At 35.3% G+C, this 24034-nt stretch overlaps 1 protein-coding gene across 1 annotated transcript in view; it reads right to left on the reverse strand.

The window, feature by feature from the left end:
* Positions 1–24034, reverse strand: part of fcho2 (FCH and mu domain containing endocytic adaptor 2) — a 70498-nt gene that overhangs the window by 20462 nt on the left and 26002 nt on the right. The window contains exons 5-17 of the mRNA XM_088910295.1: positions 23565–23717; positions 22087–22191; positions 18722–18820; positions 16514–16610; positions 12569–12613; positions 12113–12182; positions 11558–11582; positions 11071–11127; positions 10294–10353; positions 9820–9990; positions 6284–6295; positions 5536–5560; positions 1533–1575 (exon numbers count right to left, since the gene is read on the reverse strand). Of these exons, the coding sequence (XP_088766421.1) occupies positions 1533–1575; positions 5536–5560; positions 6284–6295; positions 9820–9990; positions 10294–10353; positions 11071–11127; positions 11558–11582; positions 12113–12182; positions 12569–12613; positions 16514–16610; positions 18722–18820; positions 22087–22191; positions 23565–23717 (962 nt within the window). The remainder of the gene's footprint in view (positions 1–1532; positions 1576–5535; positions 5561–6283; positions 6296–9819; positions 9991–10293; positions 10354–11070; positions 11128–11557; positions 11583–12112; positions 12183–12568; positions 12614–16513; positions 16611–18721; positions 18821–22086; positions 22192–23564; positions 23718–24034) is intronic.

Here is a 24034-nt window from a genome sequence, read left to right on the forward strand (position 1 = left end):
AGGAGCTTCAAAGTAGTTATTAAACAATATACAGTATCCTTAAAAAAATTCTAGGATCATGAATTCCTACTTAGCACTTCAAGTAACAAGAGGGATTTTCTGTCAATGGTATATCCACAAATATATACTTTGAGTTATCTATTCTATGCTTAGTTTAAATTCTACTATCAAGCTCTCTGTGAAGAAACAGTGGCGTATTTTGGCTTTTTACACTGGTATGCCTACTTTTCAAGATTGTCCTCTCTTTTCTTAGAAAAGATGTCAAAATCTAAGAGTCTGATTTTAGCTTAAGCAGTTTATTCCATCTGTACCAGTTTAGACTTTTATGTTTAGTTTACATCTCCATTTAAATAGTCCTTTATGTAATTATTTTATTAAGCTCGATTCTTTCCTGCAAACCACTACTGGTAAACATTCCAAAATGAAATCACGCATTACATGCAAAAGCACTGATGTGGTATATCAAAGTGGATAACAATATTCAGGTTAAATTTCACAACAATTAAATATTAGTCTAAACAGAAGAGAATGATTAAATGTGAGCATTAAACATGTCTGGTAACTAGACATTTTTTGGAAGGAAACCACTATATTTGTGCTCTAAAATGCTCCGACACAGAAAAAAAGTTATTATGGATCATACAGGTGGCAATTTCTTTTTTTAAAAAGAAACTTCTCAAATTATGTCAGTCTTTCTTGACTTTGTAGAATGTGTCATGAGATTGAATGAAAAACAAATTTTGTCCCATTCTTAGAATGGAATTTTTCATAACTTGCTGCTAATCTACGGTGTAAGTAATTGCAGAATAATTCACTACTGCTCCATCCCTTTTCAATAACTGCTTTATCCAATACAGGGCTGTGGTTAGCCAGGAGACAATGGGTGAAAGGCAGGGTACATTCCTGGAAGGGATGGACGCCAGTCCATCACAGACATACAGCGGACAATTTTTAGACATGATAATTAACCTAAACAGAGTGTTTTTCGGTTTGTGGGAGGAAATTGAAGCGCCCAGGTTAACCGAGTTCTCTGAACATTTCTCAGTTAAATTATTTTAATTGAGCTCCTTAAATTGTACACAAACGCTCATGACAGCCACCATCCAAAACATGTTTATCATCTGTTTTGGTCTACTGTGAAAAAGGTCACAGTAAATAAATACTAAAATTTTGCTTTTAGGGTTGACTCCTTAGTCCCTTTCTTATGTGAATTATAGAGTCAACAAACCAGCTTTATTTGGAGAACAAAGAATCTGAGAACAATAACTATGGGACATCAAATACATCTTAATTTAAAAGAAATTCAAAAGTGTGTTTTTTACATTGAGTGTGTACTATGTCCTAAATAGTTAAGTCCTGAAAAAGTAAACTACAGTATTGTAGGAGTCAAGAGGATGACAATGCAAAAAAAAAGCTACTTAGAAGACAGAAACACGATTTTCACACTCACAAAGGCTTTATGGGAAGAGAACCTGACGTTTCTTCAGCACTTAAAACATTTATAAATTTATAAAATGTTATCACCAACTTACTCATTTTGTGATGCCTGAAGCCTGAACCTCACCAACTCATCACCTGCAGCAAAAAAAGATTTTAGATCAGTTGTGTCTGAAGGAACCATGTAACTTTACTCTATTTCTGCCTGCCAGGAAAAGTTCAGCACTCCTAAGTCTGAGATCCACAAAAAAATGGGGGGCTATTAAAATATGAATTAAAAAAGTAAATTAATATACTGTATAGAGAATATACAAATCTCCAGACTAATTAAATAAACCAGAAGGCTAACTTCAAATTAATTCTTAAAATACATTTCATTTGTTATTTTATATGTACTCTGTATAGCTTTGTTTGGAGTGTTTCTTTAAAATCTACCAAGTCTTAAAAAAAACAAACGACTGATAAGGCATCACTCGTGTCAACAAAACAGCAAACGGACACGGAATCGCACACGGTAGCACCACATTTTTAGTTCAAACACGGAAAATGTTAGTATTTCTGCAAGACACCAATGTTTGCTTGAACACCTGATCTCCAAGCCCAAACCGTAGCGTGATTAGAAACTGTAAAAAAGTTCCCAGAGGCTGCCACCAGCAAGATGCTTTTCCCTTAGCGAGTGTGGCTGCTCGGGCATTAAATAACATGCAACCATCTGCTATTTTCAGATCAGATTTTAAGTTTCACAAATAATACAAAAACCCATTAGTGCAACAGTCCATTTTTTTTGTAATAGATTTAGGCTGTAGGGCCATGTGGGATTCCGAAATGGTACATCAAAAGGCAAACAGCTGGTGACTACAAAACTGGAATGACAAAGAATGATAAAACTGCCAATATTTAGATAATTTACATCCATCTTTCGAGGCCTTGTCGTCAAATCTGAAAAACCCTAGAAGTCTGATCTTCTAGATGATATAGAAATGTACTGTTTTGCTACGAGACATTTACTATACAATGCTAAATGCAATGCTTTACCTGTAAGACTGTACTAACCACAGCCTCAACAAACACATGCAAAGAGGCGATGGAAACAAAAGGACTTTGAAGATTGCCATATAGATGATTTAACACCACACCATTACTAAAGACACTGTGTGAATACAATAACTGTATGATCAGAAATAAATATGCATACTGTAGCAATATTAAAGTAGGTAGAATGATTCACCTTGGACTCCCCACTTGTGATAAGCATATTCAGAATTTATTTCATGCGGACTATTTTTAACAATCAACAAACTGAAATGATTCTAACTTAGAAATGAATAACATGTGGGTCAAGCTACATAGCAGGAGCAGTATAATGATCTCCTGCATTCTGTATTTTTCTGCATTACACGTGAACGATTTTTTAAAATAAAAAGTACGAAGCTAGGACAAGTGCAAATGGTGTTATACCAACACAACCATTACCTAGAGCTGTTGAGAATCATTTTTTTGAGAGCAGATGGTTCATAAGATCTGAACATCAATAATGCATAACATTTCATGAGGCCATCCACCATGCTTCATAGCAGAGTAGGGCTGTTAAAGCAGACATTATATGCTACATTACTAAAGAGAAACTCACAACAAGTACACCAAAACACATACAGCGGTAACTTTACTTGAATATGTGACATTATCATGAGGCTGTGGTAGGTTTATTAAATATCACCACCTTCCACTTTAGATGAGGGTTTACATCTTGTCATGATTACACTGGAGAATGAAGTGTCCTGTGTCCTCCACCAGGAAGGCTAATGGACTAAGCATGCATGCTGAGAGAGGAAACAAAATTCTCTCTTGTGGGTCACTTCAGTCCACAAATTAAACAATTCGACTGGCGGATTTTTAAATTGGTCAAAACACTGAAATATAAACATGAACAGAATAAAACCCCAACAAATGTGGCACTGCAACAGAGATAAAATGTTTTGAAGGCTCAACACGAAGTGTCAGTTAATGATAAGCATTTAAAATCAACTCAAATAGATATTTTGGAATTCTGCTAGTAGTGGAGAGTTCACAAAGAGGTAACATTAAAATGATCTAATATGGATGTGGTAGTTATTGATGTTATTAATTGCTGAATAATTTTTACCACTTATGGCACCTGGATTGCTGTCCTTTAAAAAGCTTTTTATACACAAAATCAAAGTACGTGTAAAACATGACTTGTATGACAAATGATTTCCACATTTTCACATACTGTATGTAGACAAAAGCACAACAATACTGATCATAAGAGTGGCCCCAAAGTTACTCCAACTAGGAAAGCCACTTATTCAGAATGCAGGCTGAAGATTAAAGTCCAGAAATCACTGGTGCAAATCAGGGTTACAGTATTTCCCCAAATACGAGGGAGACACCAGTGAACCTACAGTACCCTTGCGAACAGTTATGTCTGTCCTACCACAGATGACTTTTCTCTTGCATTGGTGCTGTACATTTGCAGAGTTGAAAGAAAGATGTGTTTGTCCTGAGCGTGAACTTTCTGCAAGACATGTGTGTCATCTCCTTCGCTTCCATTCAGGACTGTAGCAGTCAGCCAAATGGATTAATAAATAGATGGCAAGAAACTGGGAGATATGAAAATACCACTGACAACTCTAAATCTGAAGGATGAATACATACATTTAAATCAATGGAAAGCTTTTAAATTTATTTTAAGGAATTATGTTCATAATGTGTATTGATCTCTGACTCCTTAAGAGTGTCTGTCTCTACATATATACAGTATATAAAATAATGTAACGTATAAATAACAGTTTATTCTGTTAACACTTTAGGTTCTGCAATGAATAAGAATATATTCACCACTGTTAACTGTCATTATTCTATTTATTAAAAGTGCACATTGACTAATAATCAGTTATTGTTTGTTATGGTTTTGCAACTTATTTAGATGCAATTTTATTATTTGCTAACTCAAAAGCTTTATACAAAGCAAACAATATTAAATGCAAGATTAATATTTTTTAATCTGCGATTTTAGTTTGTTCTTTGTGGTATTGTGATACAAAAGCTATTCATTGAAAATTGAAAAATTAAAAAAAGTAGCAATGATGCCTAATATCTGATAAATGATCAATGTTAAGTGTACTGGTCCTTCTTGAAAACAGAAGAAGATTCAACCAGATTACTATTTTCAAAGAACCCCTTGATGTTAGATAAGCCCTTGATGTTAAAAGGTAAAAAGGCCCAATACCATATAGCACAGGCACCACAGCTGAAGAGAAGAGTAGAGGCTTTCTGGATTACTTACCAGAAATATGTAGATACTGTGACTCTACTGACGATTGTGTATAGAGACCTGACAGCCCTGAGTCATGTGAAATATTTTTTAAATATAAAAGCTCACTCATACTTTCCAACACTTAAACAGATCTGATCATCACTAAAAGAAATATAATCTGTGAATAAAAGAATCAGAATTTCCTTTCCTCAGCGATATGCCATTCAAGTGGAAAAAATAGAAGACACTGAACCATCTGTCAAAGGACACATTCCCACATTAAAAAATGCAATTGTACTGATCTTAGAAATATGGTGGAAAAAATGTATTCACCAATGAAAATAAAAAAATTGATGGTGCTTTGACTAAATGTGCTGAAGTGATATGGAAAATACTACTTCATTGAAAATGTTTCCTACACAGAGTATGTGATATCTAATTTAACTGTAAATAAGAGTTTATTGTTGCTTAGTTTATAGCTAATTACATACACATTTATAACCACAAACTTATCAAACTGTACAAATTGAAAAACAAAATTGTTTTTCAATGAAATCATACATCAATGTCTCACATTTTCAGTTAAAGAAAAAACTATAAATAATGTAATGTAACAACAATGATGGAATAACTATAAAATATATTGTTTTTATACGGACATTGTATCTAATATAGGTTAGCTTAGACAAAGCTGGAAACAACTGTAGGAAACACATCCTTTATGAAGTGCAGTTCATGAAATTTTAAATTGCCTTCTGTGAAACCAAAAGTCTAAAGTCAGACATTAGAAGGGAATATTAAAAGAAAAGCAAAATACTCACTGGATGAATTCCTTTTCATCTGAGCCTAGAGAAAACAAAAACATGCATTGTCAAGGCAAAACAACAATAACAACATAAAAATAAGCAAGGGAGAAATATAAAACACAAATTAATAATTAAAACAATTTACAGAGAGTACTTTTTGTGTTATTAATAATTACTTAGGCAGGGCTCTAGAAAGAGGCTACTGAAAACAGAACAGCAAAGCTCTTTGGTTTGCGCTGAGATCAGTTATGCATCTCAGAAGCTGCTTTTCTGAGAAATTTGCAGTAAGATAGACAGTAAAATAGCCCTGACTTCAGGCTTACAAATGAACAGCATAAAGTAACCATATACAGTTACGTTATATGGTTACAGTGATACAGTACGTATCAATGCGCTGCTTAATAAGTGGTATGGCATTATTGAAAGTGAAAAGAAAAGAATGAATGATATTGAGATGCCGAAAATGCTTTCTTTCATCACAGTCTTTTCTTTAACTCTTGTACAGGACTCACACCCTTTCGTAACACGTCTGTGCTTCTCATTCTTAATTAACGTGTCAAGTTAGGAGTGTGCATGAGCTTTAAATACCCTCCTTTTCTTTTACTGTGGGAATATCAGTTAATTTTATGTCAAGTACAGATTAATAAAGTAGAAAACAACAACACAACAACTTTGAAAACAAAACACAGACAAAAAAATGACTACTGCCAAAATATAGTCTGGGTAAGCTAAGCCTTAAAAGGGGGATCCTCAAAATACTCACCGGACTAGTCCTCTAAAGGAAGCATGAGAGAGAAAAAAAAATCATTCAAGTTATAAATTATTTCATATTTAGTTCTTATACACACTGTATTACTGCACGGTCCCTGTGAATCATTTAGCTTCTCTGCACAATAATGATAATAAATTCCTGGGCACTTTAAGCAAGGTTTTAATGCATTCCAGACACTAAACTTACAGTGAAAAATACTGAAAGATTGAATGCAATACTTAACTTTGTAAAACACTCAATCACAGTCACAGAAAACACTTTCATGAGTCAAAAGCATGGAACTCTAAATCAACTCTGACACAGCAGTGTGCTGAAGAAATCTACTTCTGTAGAACCAAATGGAAACTTTGTGCATTAATTTTAATAATGCATTGCAAAAAAGTAAAGGAAATACAGTTAAACCGTTAAACCACTGGAGACCTATAAAGCTACAGTTGATCCCACAGGCACTGAAAAGCAAATGGGTTCAATTACTATGTTCTGGCCACACACTTTACTTCCACTGCTATTTTAATAAAGAATTCCACATAAGGGAGTTGAAGAACAGGTTTGAAAAAACTCTTTCAATAATTTACACCAGATGATACAACATTAGTCATCATCTGAATTTTTTCTGTATTTGGGAACGTTTGACAACACATCTTTAGAGAGCAAAGCTCAATTTTTTTCCATTATTTTTTTTGCACAAACATTTTATTTTCAGAAAAATAAACAAAAACAAACAAAACAATGAACCACAGCAAAGACTTGTTTTATTGCTGGCAGAAATCAATATCAGTAATTAAAGTATGAAATGTGTAACCCATCATAGACGTAATTGTCACTCTTCATATAGAAGTGTTACCTCTCAAAGGAGAAATTTGATTCTTTCAGCTCACTGCATGGCTTTTTAACTTTTTGTTGAAATCCTGTGCTTTTGTATTATTTTATATATGGCACAGGCCTTGTTTGAAAAGTTTAATACATCTTTTTGCTCCTCTAGGGTAAACAGTGTTTAAACAGATGTTTAATGATCAGCTGAATAGGACTGTAAATATTAGCATTATTTAAATTATCGTTGGTTTAACACCATTTCGATAAGTCTAAAACTACAGTGTGAAACAGGAAACTACGTATCTACTGATAGCGTCCGATCTGAGTCTAATGGAATCAGAAACAATGGACTGTAAACTTGTAAAACATGATGGAAAAGAGATAAAATGTCATAGATTTAAAGAAAACCATGCTTATAAAACCACGCAAAACTTATGCTTTTCTTATAGTTATAGCAACTTATCATACCATTAATTCACAGGGTGTGGAGATCTCTATAATATCACACAACATTAACATTTAAGGATAATAACTATATGAATTGCTGTAAATCCCCCTTCACTCTTTATATAAAACATATATAATCTATAGAGAAGCAAAAATTGTTTTTTGGTCGGTTATACAAATGTTAACACTTACAAAACTTGTATTGTGAAAACATGTCATATTAATCCTTATTTGAATCTGAATGTACTGTGAGATGGAGTATCAGCTCATTATGTATACATTTGATCATTTTTGGTGGTACATGAAACAAAAAGGTTGTTTAATGTTAAAGTACTATTTGACAATTCAAAATGTTTTTAAAGAGGATCAGTGCTCAGCAGTGTGTATGGTTGCTTATTTTTCTTTTTCAGAGTACCCAAAGTGAAGGTAAAGTTAAATCAAACTAATATATTAATTCTTTGTACTCCAAAGTTTTCCAGTCCAAATTCTGTGTTATATATTGCACTTCACCCCATGCTCAGCTATACATAAAGGTCTTCTTGACTAAAACCACTCGACAATCAGATATGAATCAGTACCTAAAATAACCATCAAAGTGTATTGCAAATACACAAGTATTTTACAGCTAATCTGCTAAGGTTTGTTACCTTCAAACTGCTGTAACAAAATATAATTAATCAACAACATGTCTTGTTCACACATTTAAGTAGTCATATAGCAAATATAATATTTTATTTTATTATTAGATATTTATCAATATAATCTATGTAAAGAGCTATGTAGGTGTGATTTATATGGGCATAGCATACTTCTTTTATAGTGAGACTGTATCACAAATACATTACAAATTCCATTCACTCCATAAAACAGATGAAAGCAAAGTAAAAATGTCATCAGTTCTGAACTATTATAAAAACAACTTTTGTTATTTCCCAAGAATGGCCCAAGAATCCCTTACAGGTGAAATGTATGTACTACATGTATTACATACATACTCTAATTTAATGCGTGTCACTACCATATTACAAATAATGATAATAACTGGTAAACAGCCTATTGCAACATACATCAAAGCTTCAACTGCAAATAAACCTCTATAATTCTAATTAGATAAACGTGTTGAAATACAGCATTTATGCTGACAGTCAGCATGAAATTACTTGAAATGATGAGGATAAAGTGAATTGTTAACTTGTAAAAAAATGATTGCTTATGTATGTACTCTGGACAATGTTACACAACAACCGTTTCTTATTAACCATCATTTTGAAATAATGAAAGCAGAATGTTTTTGTCATATTACTGGAAAAAAACTCAAGCAGGTAATGGATCAAACTTTAGGGTTTGCCTGAAACAACTTAAAATCCATCACAGTCTCTCAGGAAACAAGAGATTCTACAAAATATATCAACTTGTCTTTGAAAGATATTGAACACAGCTGACTGGTTTCTCCGATACCTTATTTGTTGTTAGTCAAGCGAAATATTTTTTTTAAATTACAGAATATTATAGAGCCGTATTTGGTTCATTGCAAATGCTACATTTCCTTTAGCAGTTGATCCCTTTATAATTCTGTCTGGAAATACTTAAAGGGCTTCTTTAATGATTTCATATTACATCTACTGTCGCCATCTAGTGTTCCAGAGGTATATCCAACATGTACAACAGAATTTGGGATTAAACCTAAAAAATGCACACAGTTCTCAAGGTGATCAGATGGATGAAAAATTTTACTTTTAAGATGGCATTCCAATAATTGAGAGGAAGACCAACGAGCAGCCTATAGGCATCTGCTAAAATGTTTCAGTGCTTCAGACACAAAATGTTAAATTAATGATGAGTTTCCAACATGGCACAGGAAATCAGAAGCCGAAATCCAGAGTGTATGACAGCTTCAAAATTGCAGCATGTGCTTTTATGTGACAGGTTTTCTCTAGAGGATTCATATGTTGAAGAAAGAACACTCAGTTTATTCACTGTTTACATGTAACAAAATCCCCTGTGCCAGTTTTTCTTCCTCAAGTAAACTTGTCTGCGCACAATGTAAATGAACTATTAAGCGCAGCAACCAGTGCACACAATATGTGGTTTTATTCAAAGTGGCTAAAGCTGTATATTGCAAATCTGCGTGTACTTTTTTAGTTAGCATGTTTTATCAGGAATCTCAGTATTGTTATGCTGCTTATTACATTGTTTTTTTTAAAAAGGAACACAGATCTAGTTGTATTTTTTTCCTAGCCTTAATAGATGCAAGGTTTTTTACTTACCGACACAGATGGTGACAATGTAATGTTCCCTACAGAAGCCTTCAGTTCATCTATCGAAGACATTGCTTGATGATTTCCATTGTTGGGCTGAACAGGTTTAATCTCAACCCGGAATTTCCTGGGTTCCTCATCATCATCAGAATCGCTTGACGAGTAGAAATTGTCTTTGGCATGTATTTAATTAGTTAAGGACTTGTGTTTATACACAAAAGCTTTGATAGTTCCATTCTGTATGAGCTCTGGTGGATAACATATGTTCTCACTCAGATGCCATTTCAGATACCTAAAAAGGATATATACTGTTAAATGTTTTAGCTATATTTTTAACCATTAAAGACAAAAGGAATTATTGTTACATGAGCAGGAGAATAGCTCCCCAGAAGGATTATTTCTAGGACCTTAAATCTGATCCTACTGGTCTATGTTATTCCGATTTAGTAGTCTTTTGCTGGTTCTGTAACAGTATTGCAGGATATCATTCTCGTTCACTTCTGGCCTGATGCAGAAACCTTCATCATCAACTTGCGGGGCATTCTGTAAGAAATAAGAAATCAATATGAACAGTCAGCTGCCTAGACCTTTAAATTATTTTCCTGAAGGAGGAAAAGACCTGTGTTTAATAAATTAATAAATACAAGTAAAAATGTTCAAGGCAACAACAAAAATATTTATCACCTTAATAAAAAATATGCAATGCAGTACAGAAAATTCAAAACAATACCCTTGTGAGATCAGACTTTTTTTTATCAAAGGCAGTCATTGTAATCAAAACCATGTGAAGTTCAGACCTTCCAATTCACTGTAATACATTATTTCCTTACAAGACTAACTCTTATATTCATTGGAAAAAGTTAGTGTATCCAAGAAAAAAAGAAACACTTCATCCAAAGACTGGTAGGTCTAGATGCAGAGACCCCTCCCTGAAGAGACAAAAGTAATGAAAACAAGGAAAAAGAAAGAGTTTCCCTTAAGAGCAACCACACAGCATATCAATTTCCCAAAGCATGACTGGCAGTATAATAGCATAACACATAGCCAAGTTCTGCTGTATGAATGCATGCTATCCTAGACCTGGTTGGACACAGAGCTGTATTAATAATGCAAGCCAGAAGCATTTGAACCCATCTAAAAAGAATTAGGTCTAATACTGCATAGGGCAAGAACTATTTTATTATTAAAATTCCACTAAAATAACAATAAGAAGTATAATACATGTGTGGAAATGGATTGTGCCTAAAGGTGTTTACTTACAGCATTCAGTAAATCTATTCTCCCATAGTAGCCAGAGGGAGCTCCATTGGATGTCTTCTTGAATTATATACACACAAAGAAAGATAGTTTAAATAGAAAACACAGAGGCAAAAGAAATGGAAACTAAAGCAGGAATTGATTTATGTTTAAAGATTCTTTAACAATACCATATAATTGTAAAAGCACAGCATAGGCTGAAGATGTGACTGTTGCTGTTGAACTATGTAAACCAAATGAAATCAACACAAATAAGAGAAAAGTCCCATGGGAGGATTTTCAGTCAATTGTAGTCTTAGGAAATACACTTTTTTTCATTTAAAAAGTCAAAACCAATAAATGAACAGTGTACGACAAATTTAAATTGTATTGATTTAATGAAAATTGAAAAACAGAAATACAAGTCAGTCAGTTTAAACAATTTAGTCAAATGTTGAGGTATACTAGAATTTTTATTATATGAAGATGTAGAACAAAATGAACTACTCACAACAGATTCAGCTTCTGTCGACTCCCTAAAAAGAGAATATTTAATCAAAACACTGCAATGGTGGATTTCCTTTATATTTAGTTTGCTTAAATGTATTTATGTTTCAGCCAGAATGGAAAAAAAAACAAAATATTATACATACTGTAATTTACAAAACACCCAAACTGAATCTGAACAATAAACAGACCTATTCAAATTTGAGTCACTGCTTTATCATTTTGTTTAGGGAGCTTTCACACGTATGACAACGCTGGTGGCATCACCACTGCTCTTTCAGTTGCTGTGTCTGACATTTTGGAGTACCTCAAATGACATTTGTAGTTAGAAAACAAATTGCTTTTTGAACTCTGCAACTGTAATTACACCGAGTTAAAACGTCAAAACTGCAGATCAACGGAAATGATAGCAACCAATTACACATTTTGTTTTCCAATTAAGACTCCTTAATTCTGACAAAATTATTTTCCCAAATATTCCCTTTTTTTCTAGATGCTCCCTCTATGCTGAAAATACTTAATGACAATGTCTACCAGCCTGAGTGAAATTTGCACTTACGTTGAATCTGTATCCTTATCTCTCCTGCGACCCGGTATGCCAAATGGTTTTCTTTTCCGTGGCTTTGCTCCTAAATTTTAAAAAACCCAACATAATACAACTGCTTAATTAAGAGAGCATATCAAGATAGCTGTAAAAGCAATATGCCTTAATACTATATATATTCAATTCCAGGAAAAAACAAATACTTCCAAAATAATGTTTGCTTTTATGGGGCACAAAATCTTAAACTATATATATCAAAGAATTGAGCTGGTCCTCAGATAGTCACAGCAGTGCAGCATAACTGTGCAGGGCTGAAACGTATCCATACTGATAAATCACTCTACAGTCCAGTCTGCAGATTTTGTATATTCACATTATTCTGACACAGTTTTAAAATGCATTTTCATCAAATGTAAAAACAATCTATTTAACGCAAATGAGTTCGCATTAAAGTGACATGTCATAACTGACCTTCCGTGGCAATGGCAGTGTTGCACTCTTCAAATTCAATCGGCCCTAAAAGAAACAGGGGGGGAAAAAAGTTGCTTGATGACATATCACAAATGGATTTATTCATTCTTGGCTTGAATTGCAGTCATTTCTTGATTACTGCCAAGTGGGGAGCCGCAGCAATACAGCACAATACATAGACCCAAAGGTTTTCGGTGGGCACCACTGAGGTCTTCTATTCTTTCAAAGTAAACATCTGTATGAATCTGCACTAGGCGTGCAAGTACACAGATGAACATAATTATCTGAAAATGTTACATACAAACAATGTAATATGCCAACATTAAAGTGATTGTGCACAACGCTTCACATGTGCACACAAGTGCAAGAAGGCAGCATTGTCATGTCTGTACTATTTGGACTTGTTACAATTCCTTACTCCAGCAGGTTAGATTAATTTTATTCCAAAGAAGAAAACACACGGTTTAATTTACAGGTTTCCTATGGTTTTACTGTGGGGGAAAAAAAGAGACCCTGAAAATAATAACAAAGGCCACTCGTGATTTAACACTCCTCAGTTTTGCACAGCCAGCTTTAAAGCATTGCACTTTTAAAGTAAGGTTCTCAGGGTTTTTTTTTTCCAGATAAAATCAGGACACTCAAGTGTTTTGAAAATATTGAATCTTAACAGATCCCAGGGGAAAATGTGGTGAGGAAAGTCCATTTTATTTTCTTGACTAACACTAATGCACACTTTAGCCAATCAATGCAAAAAAAGACTATAAATAATGAAATGTGGATAATTATGGAAATGAGAAACTTCTTTACACATGCAAAGCTTTGGTCCTTACAAATGGGGACATTTTCATTTTTTTAACATGATTTAAAAATGATTTAGGTTAGGGCTGATCTATTGAAACACTTCACACATAAAAATATCAAAAATATCAAAACATAAGGGCACTCACAATACATGTAATTTTTTTTGCAATTCCTAACACTGTAGTAACACAGTGCTTTGCTTTACCACTTTACTATACATTTTTATAAATACAAAAGATTCATTATCACAATAGTAAATACAAATCCTTTTTGAAAATGGAATAATGTAGGTTGAAATTGTGTTAAATAACTCTCTTACACTTGACTTCTTCAAAAATATCGTTTTGTATTCAGCTATTATCTCAATCACAACAAAAACGTTGACACAATTTTAAGACAGTTTCCATTTTTTTCTTTTACTGCAACATAGAACACATAATCTAACTGATTTTAGATTTTGAAAAATCAGCTTTTTAATGGCTGTGAAAAATAATCCCAGAAGATACCATAATTTTTTAGTGACTTATTCTTCTTTTTTGTAGAAAAAAACAGATCTAGAAGATGGTAACACTGTTCACAACCAGGCCACATGTGATTGTCAAGCAGTATTTGGTAACACAGAATCCCTTGACCTGAAAAAACAAACCTAATGATATTTAAGTCAAATAAATGTGGCAGTGGTTCAATATTGTTTCCCTTGAGAACCAAGCCGAATGTAGAATTAATGCATTGTTCACAGTGCTGTACTGGGAAAAACATCACAAGAGGCATGCATCATCGAGTGGATATAGCCCAGCAATAACTGATCTACTCTATTGCACAGTATCCTCACAGTATCTGGCCCCTTGTTTATTTTCTAACCCTGGCCAACACAATGATGTGACTACCTTGCATACTTAGATACAATCAAAACAAAAAGCTATGCTCTTCCAAATCTGGTACAATGGTGATAACACAGGCTCTGCTTCCATGTTTCCATTGTAGGAATAGACATTAGGTACACTGCAGAGTCATGACAGGTATAATAATTTTTAAATTAGATTCGGGCTCCAAATGTGTGATTCTCTGATGCCACTACCTGAGCAAGTAGTGTTTTTTTTTTTTGAGGGGCAGGGGGACATTTTTGGAGGAAAAACCTTTCTACCAACCACAAAATCAATTAATATTTTAAAAAGTGTGCCTAAAAAGTATTACACAAAAGTGCGTGTAATGGTAATACTGTACATTAGAATGCACTAAGTTAAACGGGTAAACACACACTAAAGGCAAAACAGCACTCAAGCTCTGTGAAACAGACCCGCTCACACCAGTCTTCTCTTATATTCAACTAGGTTTCCTCAAACGCACAACAACAAACACGCCGTTCTTACCTAAATCATAACAGGGAGGCATTAAGCTTTGTTTAAACAGTTTGTAAGCAAGGCAGAAGGTTGGTTTATATAAAAGAAGATTCTGCCGAGGCACAAACTCACGCATGAAAGAAGGACAGTTTTTGAAATTGCATATGCTTCACATGGCGCTGGAAGCGGCAGAGCCCTTGCGTGCCTGGCTCGGAGCCAGTTGACAGCTCAGCTGGATATCAATGCACACTCTGACCCCCCTTGCAGCGTGTCACTTCAGAATTGTTTCCGCAGTAGAAAGTTTATTCAACCTCTCTCTCAAAACCACTGGACCGGCCATCATTCTGCTATTTAATCATAGGAGGCCAGGTTATTTTTCTGACAGCACTGAAGCCAGAGTGCAATTTCTAATGAACAGCTTGATACAAGTGGAATTTCAACTGTTTTAGCCTCAATTAATTCTGCTGTCAAAACAAATGATCACTCCTGATGCTTAGATGCTGAGCCTCAACACAAAGGTCAACTTTTGTGTATACACAAACACACTTAAGAACTCCCTTTGTTTTCAGTATCTGATGCAATGTAAAGTATCATTAACTTTTATGACATATGGTCCAGACTGCAAAGGACATCATCCGCATACGGTAAGGAAAACAGAAACTTGACCTGTGAATAATTTCTTTTAGTTCAGCCTTTTTTCAATTTTAGTTCTTCGAGTAAAAACAAACGGATGTGCTGTGGCATGAGTGCAGGTGGAGGCGCAGTACAAAAAATACAGTACAAGAGGATGTCTTCACAGAGTGAACGTCACATGATGTCCTTGCGTCTTTTAAACATCATGCAATAACCTTTACTTTAAAATACGTCTTGTACATCAACTCCTGTCATTTGCTTTTGCTGTTTTTTTAATATACTATCCTGACACGGAAGGTAAGCCCATATTTGGACAAACCTCTTGTCACACTATGTGTCCAGGAAATTGTGCAAATGACAGTAATGCTTAACTGTTTGATAACTGCAGTAACTGCAGTAAATGTGGCAAGTTGTAAAGCCCTGCAAAGTTTCACTTCTAAAATTTGCTTGCAAAACGTATCCCATGTCAGTGTGGATATTTTACCTTTTCTATTATGAGGAAACCCCAGTTGGGCGCTTTTAGGTTTCTCTTTTATTCAGATCTGCAATCAAAACATTACTTTGCTTCAAGCAGACACGAAAACCTTGGTTTTTAACGTCTTGAATACACAGGCTAAGTCTTTCAAATCAATTTTGCCAGCATCAAATGATCTACTCATATATGGTAGAGGTCTGAAACAAAAACAGAAATGTCAGAATAACACGGAAAGGGGGGACAGTGAAAAAAAAAAGTGAGCCAAAGGACTCAAAAAGAAAAGAGAGAGGTAATTAAGAAAACCTCTCAAACTCAATAAATTTAATCTCATGAAAAAGTAGGCAGTCTTGACATTCCAGTAGGCATGTGACGAGTAGTACGGCTTTGCTTAACTCCTGGACTAAGTGGTCAAAACTAGCTTTATGGGGTCATGGCTCAACAATTACTCTTGTGTAAACTATGCAATGCTACAGTAATCAAGGGAGCCTTAAGACTCCAGTGTGTAGCTTTTAAAGGTATTTTGAAAATCAACAGCCAGTGAGCAGATGTAGTCAAAAAAGTGTTATTGGTGGAAAGCTATTGTTTCTTCAGTAGATTAGCTCAAAGTATGTAAATTACAGAATGTGAACAAGGTATGACTTAGAGAAGGTAATGCAATTCTCCCCCCCCCCCCCCCAGTGGAAAACAAACTCTTACCAGGTCGTTCTTTTCCTGTTCCTTTCGTCTCTGCTAACTTCTGTATCAGACTTTCTACTGTAGTGTTCTCCATGTTGTTTACAAATTCATTCTGAACCTTCAACACAAGCAAAGAGGCCAAAAACAATTAATAAAGAACTCCATCTCACTGCTCCATCAGTGATATACTACTGAATCAAAAAAAGCTAGTCAGCTTTCTTTCAAACAAATGGAAAAAAAAGAACTTGTTTGAGGCTTGCTTGCTTAGCATGACAACCATGAAATCTCCAATGTATCTCAACATTACAGAACTCTGTGGAGGAGGTAGGGTTTGACAGCTGACAGCACATGTCCTTGGGGGATAAGGTCTGTACTTGCTTTGACGGACAGTCAGTTGTGACGACAAAAGCAATATGCCTGGTGTTCGCTGCCAGGCACTGCAAAGAGGCCTCTTTTTTATTCTCTGCCAGTAAGCAGCTTGTCTTGATTTGCTTATTTATGCCATTTTTATTAGGAATCCCCTTTCTAAAATTCGGCCTGACAGGACAAACCGCGAGGCTAAAAAAAACGGCTTTTTTGTTGATAGCGGGGCGGATCACCGCGCAGGAGCTTGCCGGCAAGATGGAGCTGGAGGCAGAGGGGAAGAGAGCCAGCTGTGTCATCCTACCTGCCCACAAAGACATTCGTGTTTCTGTGAACACAACAAAGCATCCCTCTAGGCGCAGCAGAGAGCATTAACCTACTGCACCGTTGCGGGACGCAAGGGCCGGGAGAGTAAATGCTCATTTCGGGACACGCAACCTGTCAAATGGTGCTGCCGACAACAGGCCAAGACCTGGGCATGACGTCAGTGCCGGCATGTCGCCTCTCTCCTCCTGTCTGTTCACATGCACAAACAAGAGCCTGCAAGAGCACATCCTCCCATTGCCTGTATTCTTCACATTTAATTCCGATTTTGCACTAGAATATTTGCTTTAGAATGACATACTTCAAAACACTGTAAAGACTGCCTAAAGAACTGAAAACATGACTAGATCCCACATAATGTGTAAATCACAAGGTATTTAGTCACTGCCATATAGATTGTCACTCCAACATAGTAATAGAACTTACTGTTATTTATTATGAAATGATGATTATTTTTATTACAGTAAATCATCGCAGTAGTTTGACAATAAATTCCTTAGCCCGAGTCTGCTATGTAGCCTAATTAATGACAGCCGCACTTAATTATCCCATTTCTTAATGAAAGTGGCGCCACCCACTGGCATTAATGAACATAACAATCACTTCATTATCTTTGTGGGGTGATTCAGAAGCAAGTTTTTATGCAAAACATTTTGCCATAATTTTTGAATTTAAAATGTTTAAATCACAGTTGCTAACTGGAAAGGTGGGTCCTCAAACACAAGAATCACTGTTCACCTTAGCTTGTGAGTAGAATCTGTTTGCCGAAGGTAATCTCTCTGGGCTTTATATACTTCTGACTTCACTGCATACAGCCAAGGCAGCTCTGCCCATTAGACACTCTAAGGCTATACAGAATGCAGGTCAAAAGAGAATCCCAGAATTTTTTCAAGATCATATTTGTCGAATCCTTTTCCTGTATCGTATTATGTCCTTTTGTATTTCATTTATCACATATCTGACACTAAACACAAGTTTTTGTATGAACGATTATCATCACCACTATCTTTAAACTATTTCTTCAATCAAAATGTAAAATTAGTACCAATAAAGGTTACCTGTGGAATAGCCTAAAAGAAACATCTTCTTATATCCATCTCTCCAAAACAAAAACATATTAAAAGCTTGTAGTTTTGAACTACTACTACTGTTTTTGATTAGAATTTTAATTGGATCAAAGAAATGTTCCTCAGAGCATTTCCTGGTTCTCAATTAAAAGATTAAGGGGATCAAAACCCTAACTAATTGATCTGGCATACTTTCAAAACATCACAGATCTAAGCCAGTACCATAACATCTATGAAAATGGTGTCATCTGCCCCTGAAGAAGTCATACGAGAGTGAAAGCTTTTTTTCTTCCAGACATCAAGCTGACGGTCTATTTTAGTTAAAACATAGACCGTACAAATAATTAAGTGTAACAACTGTAACTATTATCATAATAATAATCCAGAAAAATAAATAAAAAACACATTTTAAACCACACATAAAAGGCAGCCGTGACAACTCTTTATAGTTATTGTATTGAAAGATTAAACTCACCTCTCCGATCTGTATATGCGTTTCTTCAATGGCCTGAGAATATGACTGGATCATCTCCTTCATGTGAACAACATGAGCTTCTTCAATATCCTGAAATTTCTACAAACAAATCACCCTCATTAAAAAAACTGCAACTGCATATCTGCTGATCTGTAAGAAATCCAGATTTGCAGACCGCAAAAACTCCGAGTTAAAATGACTTTTCCTGATCCTGCATTATTGTTCCAAAATTACTTTCATGTCTGTATTTGACATCCAATTTCCTTTTCTACCAATTTCAAAACTAGCAAGGAATCAAGATACATTAAAATAAGCTAGACAGAACCAATTTAAAGGCCTAATTTAGGAGCATGCTTGTTGGGCTCCATTAGATGACACATAAAATAGAGCATGTTACTGTTCTTTAATGCACACTGTGTCCTTAGTCCTGGGTGGTCCTCAATGCAGATGCCACCATCATGCAACTTAACAGACGTTATCAATTATGTGGGGTGGCCCATACATGAGATACATTCAGACAGTATTATCTCTGGATGTAAAAAACAGAAGAGAGAAAAGCTGTTCTAATGGGGGTGTACTTTCCATCCTTTGCGGTTCGTATTGTTTCATGAATAACTCCAGTGTGAATAGTAAACCATGGCTAAAACCATGGGGCATGTGACGCAGTGGGTATTAAATATTAAAGGATGGTATAGATAAATACATGCCCAAAGTGTGAGGTGTTCGTGACCTTACACTTAAAGAAGCAAAACCGAAACACTGGCACCAACAAGGAAAGTTATTTCCGTTTCCTCAAACATAAGAGGAAAAAAATCATACATTTTTGATTTGCAAAAAACCTACCTATAGTTGTAAAGAGAAAATCAGTGTTTAGATATTTGGACGGGAACTTTAAGTCGAAATACATACAGGCTCTATACCTACGTATCAGTTAATCACTGGGTAGAAATTTGGCATTTACTGTAGGTATATATGAAAATCATCTTTCATTATTAAAGCCAACCTGGGAGCTGTGCCAGTGAGGGGTCAGATTTGGATCAGGAAACAATCTAGTGAATTTCCAGCAATAGACTTGATGTAGACTTTTTGACTTAAGTGGCTGTAAAATTTGTGGGGTGTAACATGAATTCTGGCTATACCACGGTCTCCTGTCCTGTACTGGTACTGTGTGTGCTACAATGTGAGTTTGTGATCGCCTCACCTGTTACTCCTTGTGTGTTTTATTGCAATCCCCTCACCTGTTACACCTTCTGTGTGTTTCACTGTGATCCCTTCACCTGCACTACTCCCCATCTTTTTATTGTTCATTTATTCATCTGTGATTTAATTGTTTCTGAAGTTGAAAATATGTAGCTGTAACTGGTACAGTGGTAGTGAAAAGAGAACTTGCTTTGCTATGATTCAGCATATAACAACAAATGGACAACTGGTTTAATATTCCGGCTTGCATTTTCTGCTCACACCAATCCCACTCACCTGGATAATTAGCTCAGCTGTATATTGTTGGAAAAATGTTCACCATTTAATTTTTTTAAACCACTCAGGTAAAAGGATCTACATTTTTGGAGCTTAGATGTTGTGTATGAGCCTGTCTTGTAAGAACTCAAATCCGGCAAGGAAAGAATTTTTGCCATTTAACCTAAAAGTGATTACATATTTATGCCTATTATTGATTTAATATGTTAATATACTATATTCATTCAGAACTGATAGATCACTACAATTGATAAAAATTACACTGTAGTTCTACATGAATGTTTTTGCATATAAGGAGTTTGGTAACTGGGGCTCTACATTCTGTTTTACCACATGGATTGATCTCCATTTAATAAAAAAATGTATTTCATTGTTTTAATAAAAGATTGACTTCATTACTAAGTAATGTAGTTGATCAGGCCCTATACTGATTTGAACAAAAGCATTTCCTATTCCTCTGCCGATGTTTCCAAACCACCAAGTAGTTCATTACAGCATTATGCTTGAAAAATATATAATCGTTTCTTCTGCTGTAATATTGTGTTACAGCTGATGTAAAACTGACGCAAACAATTCTGTCAGTAAGTTGTAATAAAAATATAAATGGATCATACATCCATCAATTTTCTAACCACTTTATCCACTTCTGGGTCAAGGGGGATCTGGAACCTATCTCAGCGAGCATCAGGAGCAAGGCACGCAAATTAAGTGGATAAAGACCACTTAAATTATTATTATGCGTTGTGTTTAAAAAGCTCCTTAAATTAAAAACTTTTTTTCTAAAATTAAAGTGTTACCCAAGCAATGTGAATAACATATACCATAATTTGTGATGTATTTGTGACGTATCGCTTACCATAAAATATTAATAAGATACGATGGTAAAACCAGTATATTTTTGGAATAGATGCAAATATTAGTATCTAGCAGCTTGGCGTTCAGTGTCACACAGGGCCTGACAGACACATAATATTCACAGCTAGAGAACAGTTAGTGTTTTGTTTCAGCAAACTTGGAATAGTAACACACATAAAGCATTAAAATTAAGAGAGGATATTTTAGATGATCTGCCTTATTATATTAATGTTAAAAAGCCAAGTACAAAAATAATGCAAGGTCAATGTCAAGCCCTCTGTAATTTACTGGATTTTTTTCTATTGGCGCGAAGCAAATTTAAGAAAACACTCAATTCAGTTCAGTTTCCAGTCAAGTCCTGTTTTAACTTCAACATCGAAAGCAAACTGCAATGATTACACTGCTAAAGCAATTGCAGTACTAGGAAGGAAACTTGTTTCCATTTTATTTTGCTGTTTCTTCAGCACAGATGGATTTTAACGAGGCACATACCAAGCACTGCGCGCTTCTGCAATTATGTAACCAATCTTGTTTACTATAGGATTGTTTTGTTCTCTGCCCTCAATGTGACTGTACTCTTTAGGATTAGACAGCTCCATAAATCTGTACAGATAACTTCAAAAGTCTGTAAGAGCCAGCTATGGAGGGACAGACTCCCATATTTAAACAAGACACAGGGGCATCATATGTTTACTATTTTCGATGGAGTAAACCACCATCACTGAAATAATAATTCAACAACTGCTGTCATCGCCACTTCGAGGTCACAGTGGAGGCATGCGAATGGTCTGGCATTAAACTGTATTTCCAAGTTAAATTCATTGAATGTTAATATGGGGGATATATTTCATATATTTGGATCAAAAATGGCTAACTAATGAAAAAAAATAAAGAGAAACACTATGTTCGTAAACAGATTCAAGAAAGAAACAAACACGACAAAACATGAAAAATATATATTGTCGGCTTAGTCGTTACAATGAATATATTGTATCTGAAGAACAAAGGTGAGTTACATATAACTATGACCCTACCTGCGCAGTTTCAGCCATCTTCTGTTCAAATTCTGTTTTTGCTGTGGCATATTTTTCCACATACAATTTATATGACTCTGTGGCTTTCTTGGCCTTTACTCCAGCCTGTGTGGAAAAATACATCAATAATTAATGACATCTTTCCATCAAACTTCGGTTTTTCAAAATAAGGGGAAAAGTCATCCAGTATTCGCTGCTAATTAGTCTAAATATTTTACATTAAAGTACACAAACACACCCAAATATACACACATTTTAAATTAAGGTACATATAAAGGACCTGTTATCCCCATATACTATGTAGGTTAGCTTGGATAAACTAGCTATTCAATCGAGAAATCATTTAGTATCACTGCCAATAAAAGCTGCAGTTATAATATATTAGGAACTCACAATTTATTTGATACAAATTGTAATGGTTTTAAAATAAGACATTTTTTTCTACTAAGAATAATCAAGTTTAAAACCAAGTTGAAATAATCACACTTCAGCTATTAAAGTACATATTAAAATATAACAAGATTATATTAAAATCTTACTATTGCCCCAGCTTATAAATGGATGATTAATCTGCAAAATGGTTTGTAAATCAGTGGCCTTCCAATTCATAGAGGTATATAGATAAGACTTTATTGATCCCGAAGGGAAATTGTGTTACAGCAGTCCAGCCCAAGACAAGCAAAAAAACAGACATCAGAATAGATGAAAAATTAAAATGCCTACAGCAATACAAAATAAATATAAAATAAATAAATAAAAAATAAATACATACATAGGTGTGTGCAAAATATGCTCATAGTCACTGTAAAAACAATAAAATATGTGCAAAATGTGCATAGGTATATACAGATTGAGTGTCCAAAAAAAAGTATAAAGGAGCAACATGCTGTCCATAGACGAGCAAATGAAGGGCTAACAGTCCTAGCCTAGGGCAGCGTTATACACCCTGACAGCCGCCGGGAGGAAAGACCTGCGGAAACGTTCCCTTGAACACCGTAGCTGGAGCAGTCTGTTGCTAAAAGTGCTCCGCTGCCCAATTAACAGTCCCATGAAGCGGATGAGAGGCGTTGTTCATGATGGCTGTGAGCTTGGTCAGCATTCTCCTCTCAGCCACCACCTCCAGGGGGTCAAGGCTCAGCCCCAACACAGAGCCAGCCTTATTGATGAGTTTATTGAGCCTATTTGCATCTCTTGTCATGATGCTGCTGCCCCAGCACACAACAGCGTAGAAGGTCATGCCAGATCTTTTACTTAGAAATAAACACTTTTTTGTCTTTATTCAAATTTATTCAATTCTGCATATGGAACAGGGTGTGTTCACAAGTCTAAAATAATGTCCACAGAAAAGTATTGTCTAGCCTCAGATTATTTTTTGGGGGGTCTTGACCCCACAATGGAGGGAGCCAAGAGATGATGTTCTGTAAGCAGCACATAAATAAGCTCTGAAGGACTGATCCAATGAAGACAAACGACCCTACCTTATCCAATTCTCTCTGTGTTGCTCCCTCCTTTTTTAACCTCTCCTGGTCCACGCTCTTGGCATTGTAGTTTTCCTTGGATTTCTGCAAGGCCTGAGAGATGCTTTGAATGTTCTGCACAGCTTCCAGTGTACCTGCAACTTCTTCTTTTGTCTGTTCGGCACCACAAAACAACAGATTACATCAAAGATCAAGGCATTCAAAGTGTGCTGTTTTAAAAGGGAGTGAGATACAGGACAGAAAGATAACTACTCAGTGGAACACAGGTTAGCTGTGGATGGGGGAACTCTAGTCAGCAATACGCAACTAGAGGCAGACAGACTAGTTGTCAGCCCCCAGAACCACAGTCTTGTGTGAACTACTGTTCACACAAATTCCCAGCTCACGGAATAAGCTTGCATTGTATCATTAATATCAGATTAGTTATTAAATAACCCTTTACTTGAGATTTGTCAGTAAACCAGACATAT

This window comes from Atractosteus spatula, chromosome 3 (assembly GCF_055471065.1).
Source record: "Atractosteus spatula isolate fAtrSpa1 chromosome 3, fAtrSpa1.hap1, whole genome shotgun sequence".
Lineage (NCBI taxonomy): Eukaryota > Metazoa > Chordata > Actinopteri > Semionotiformes > Lepisosteidae > Atractosteus > Atractosteus spatula.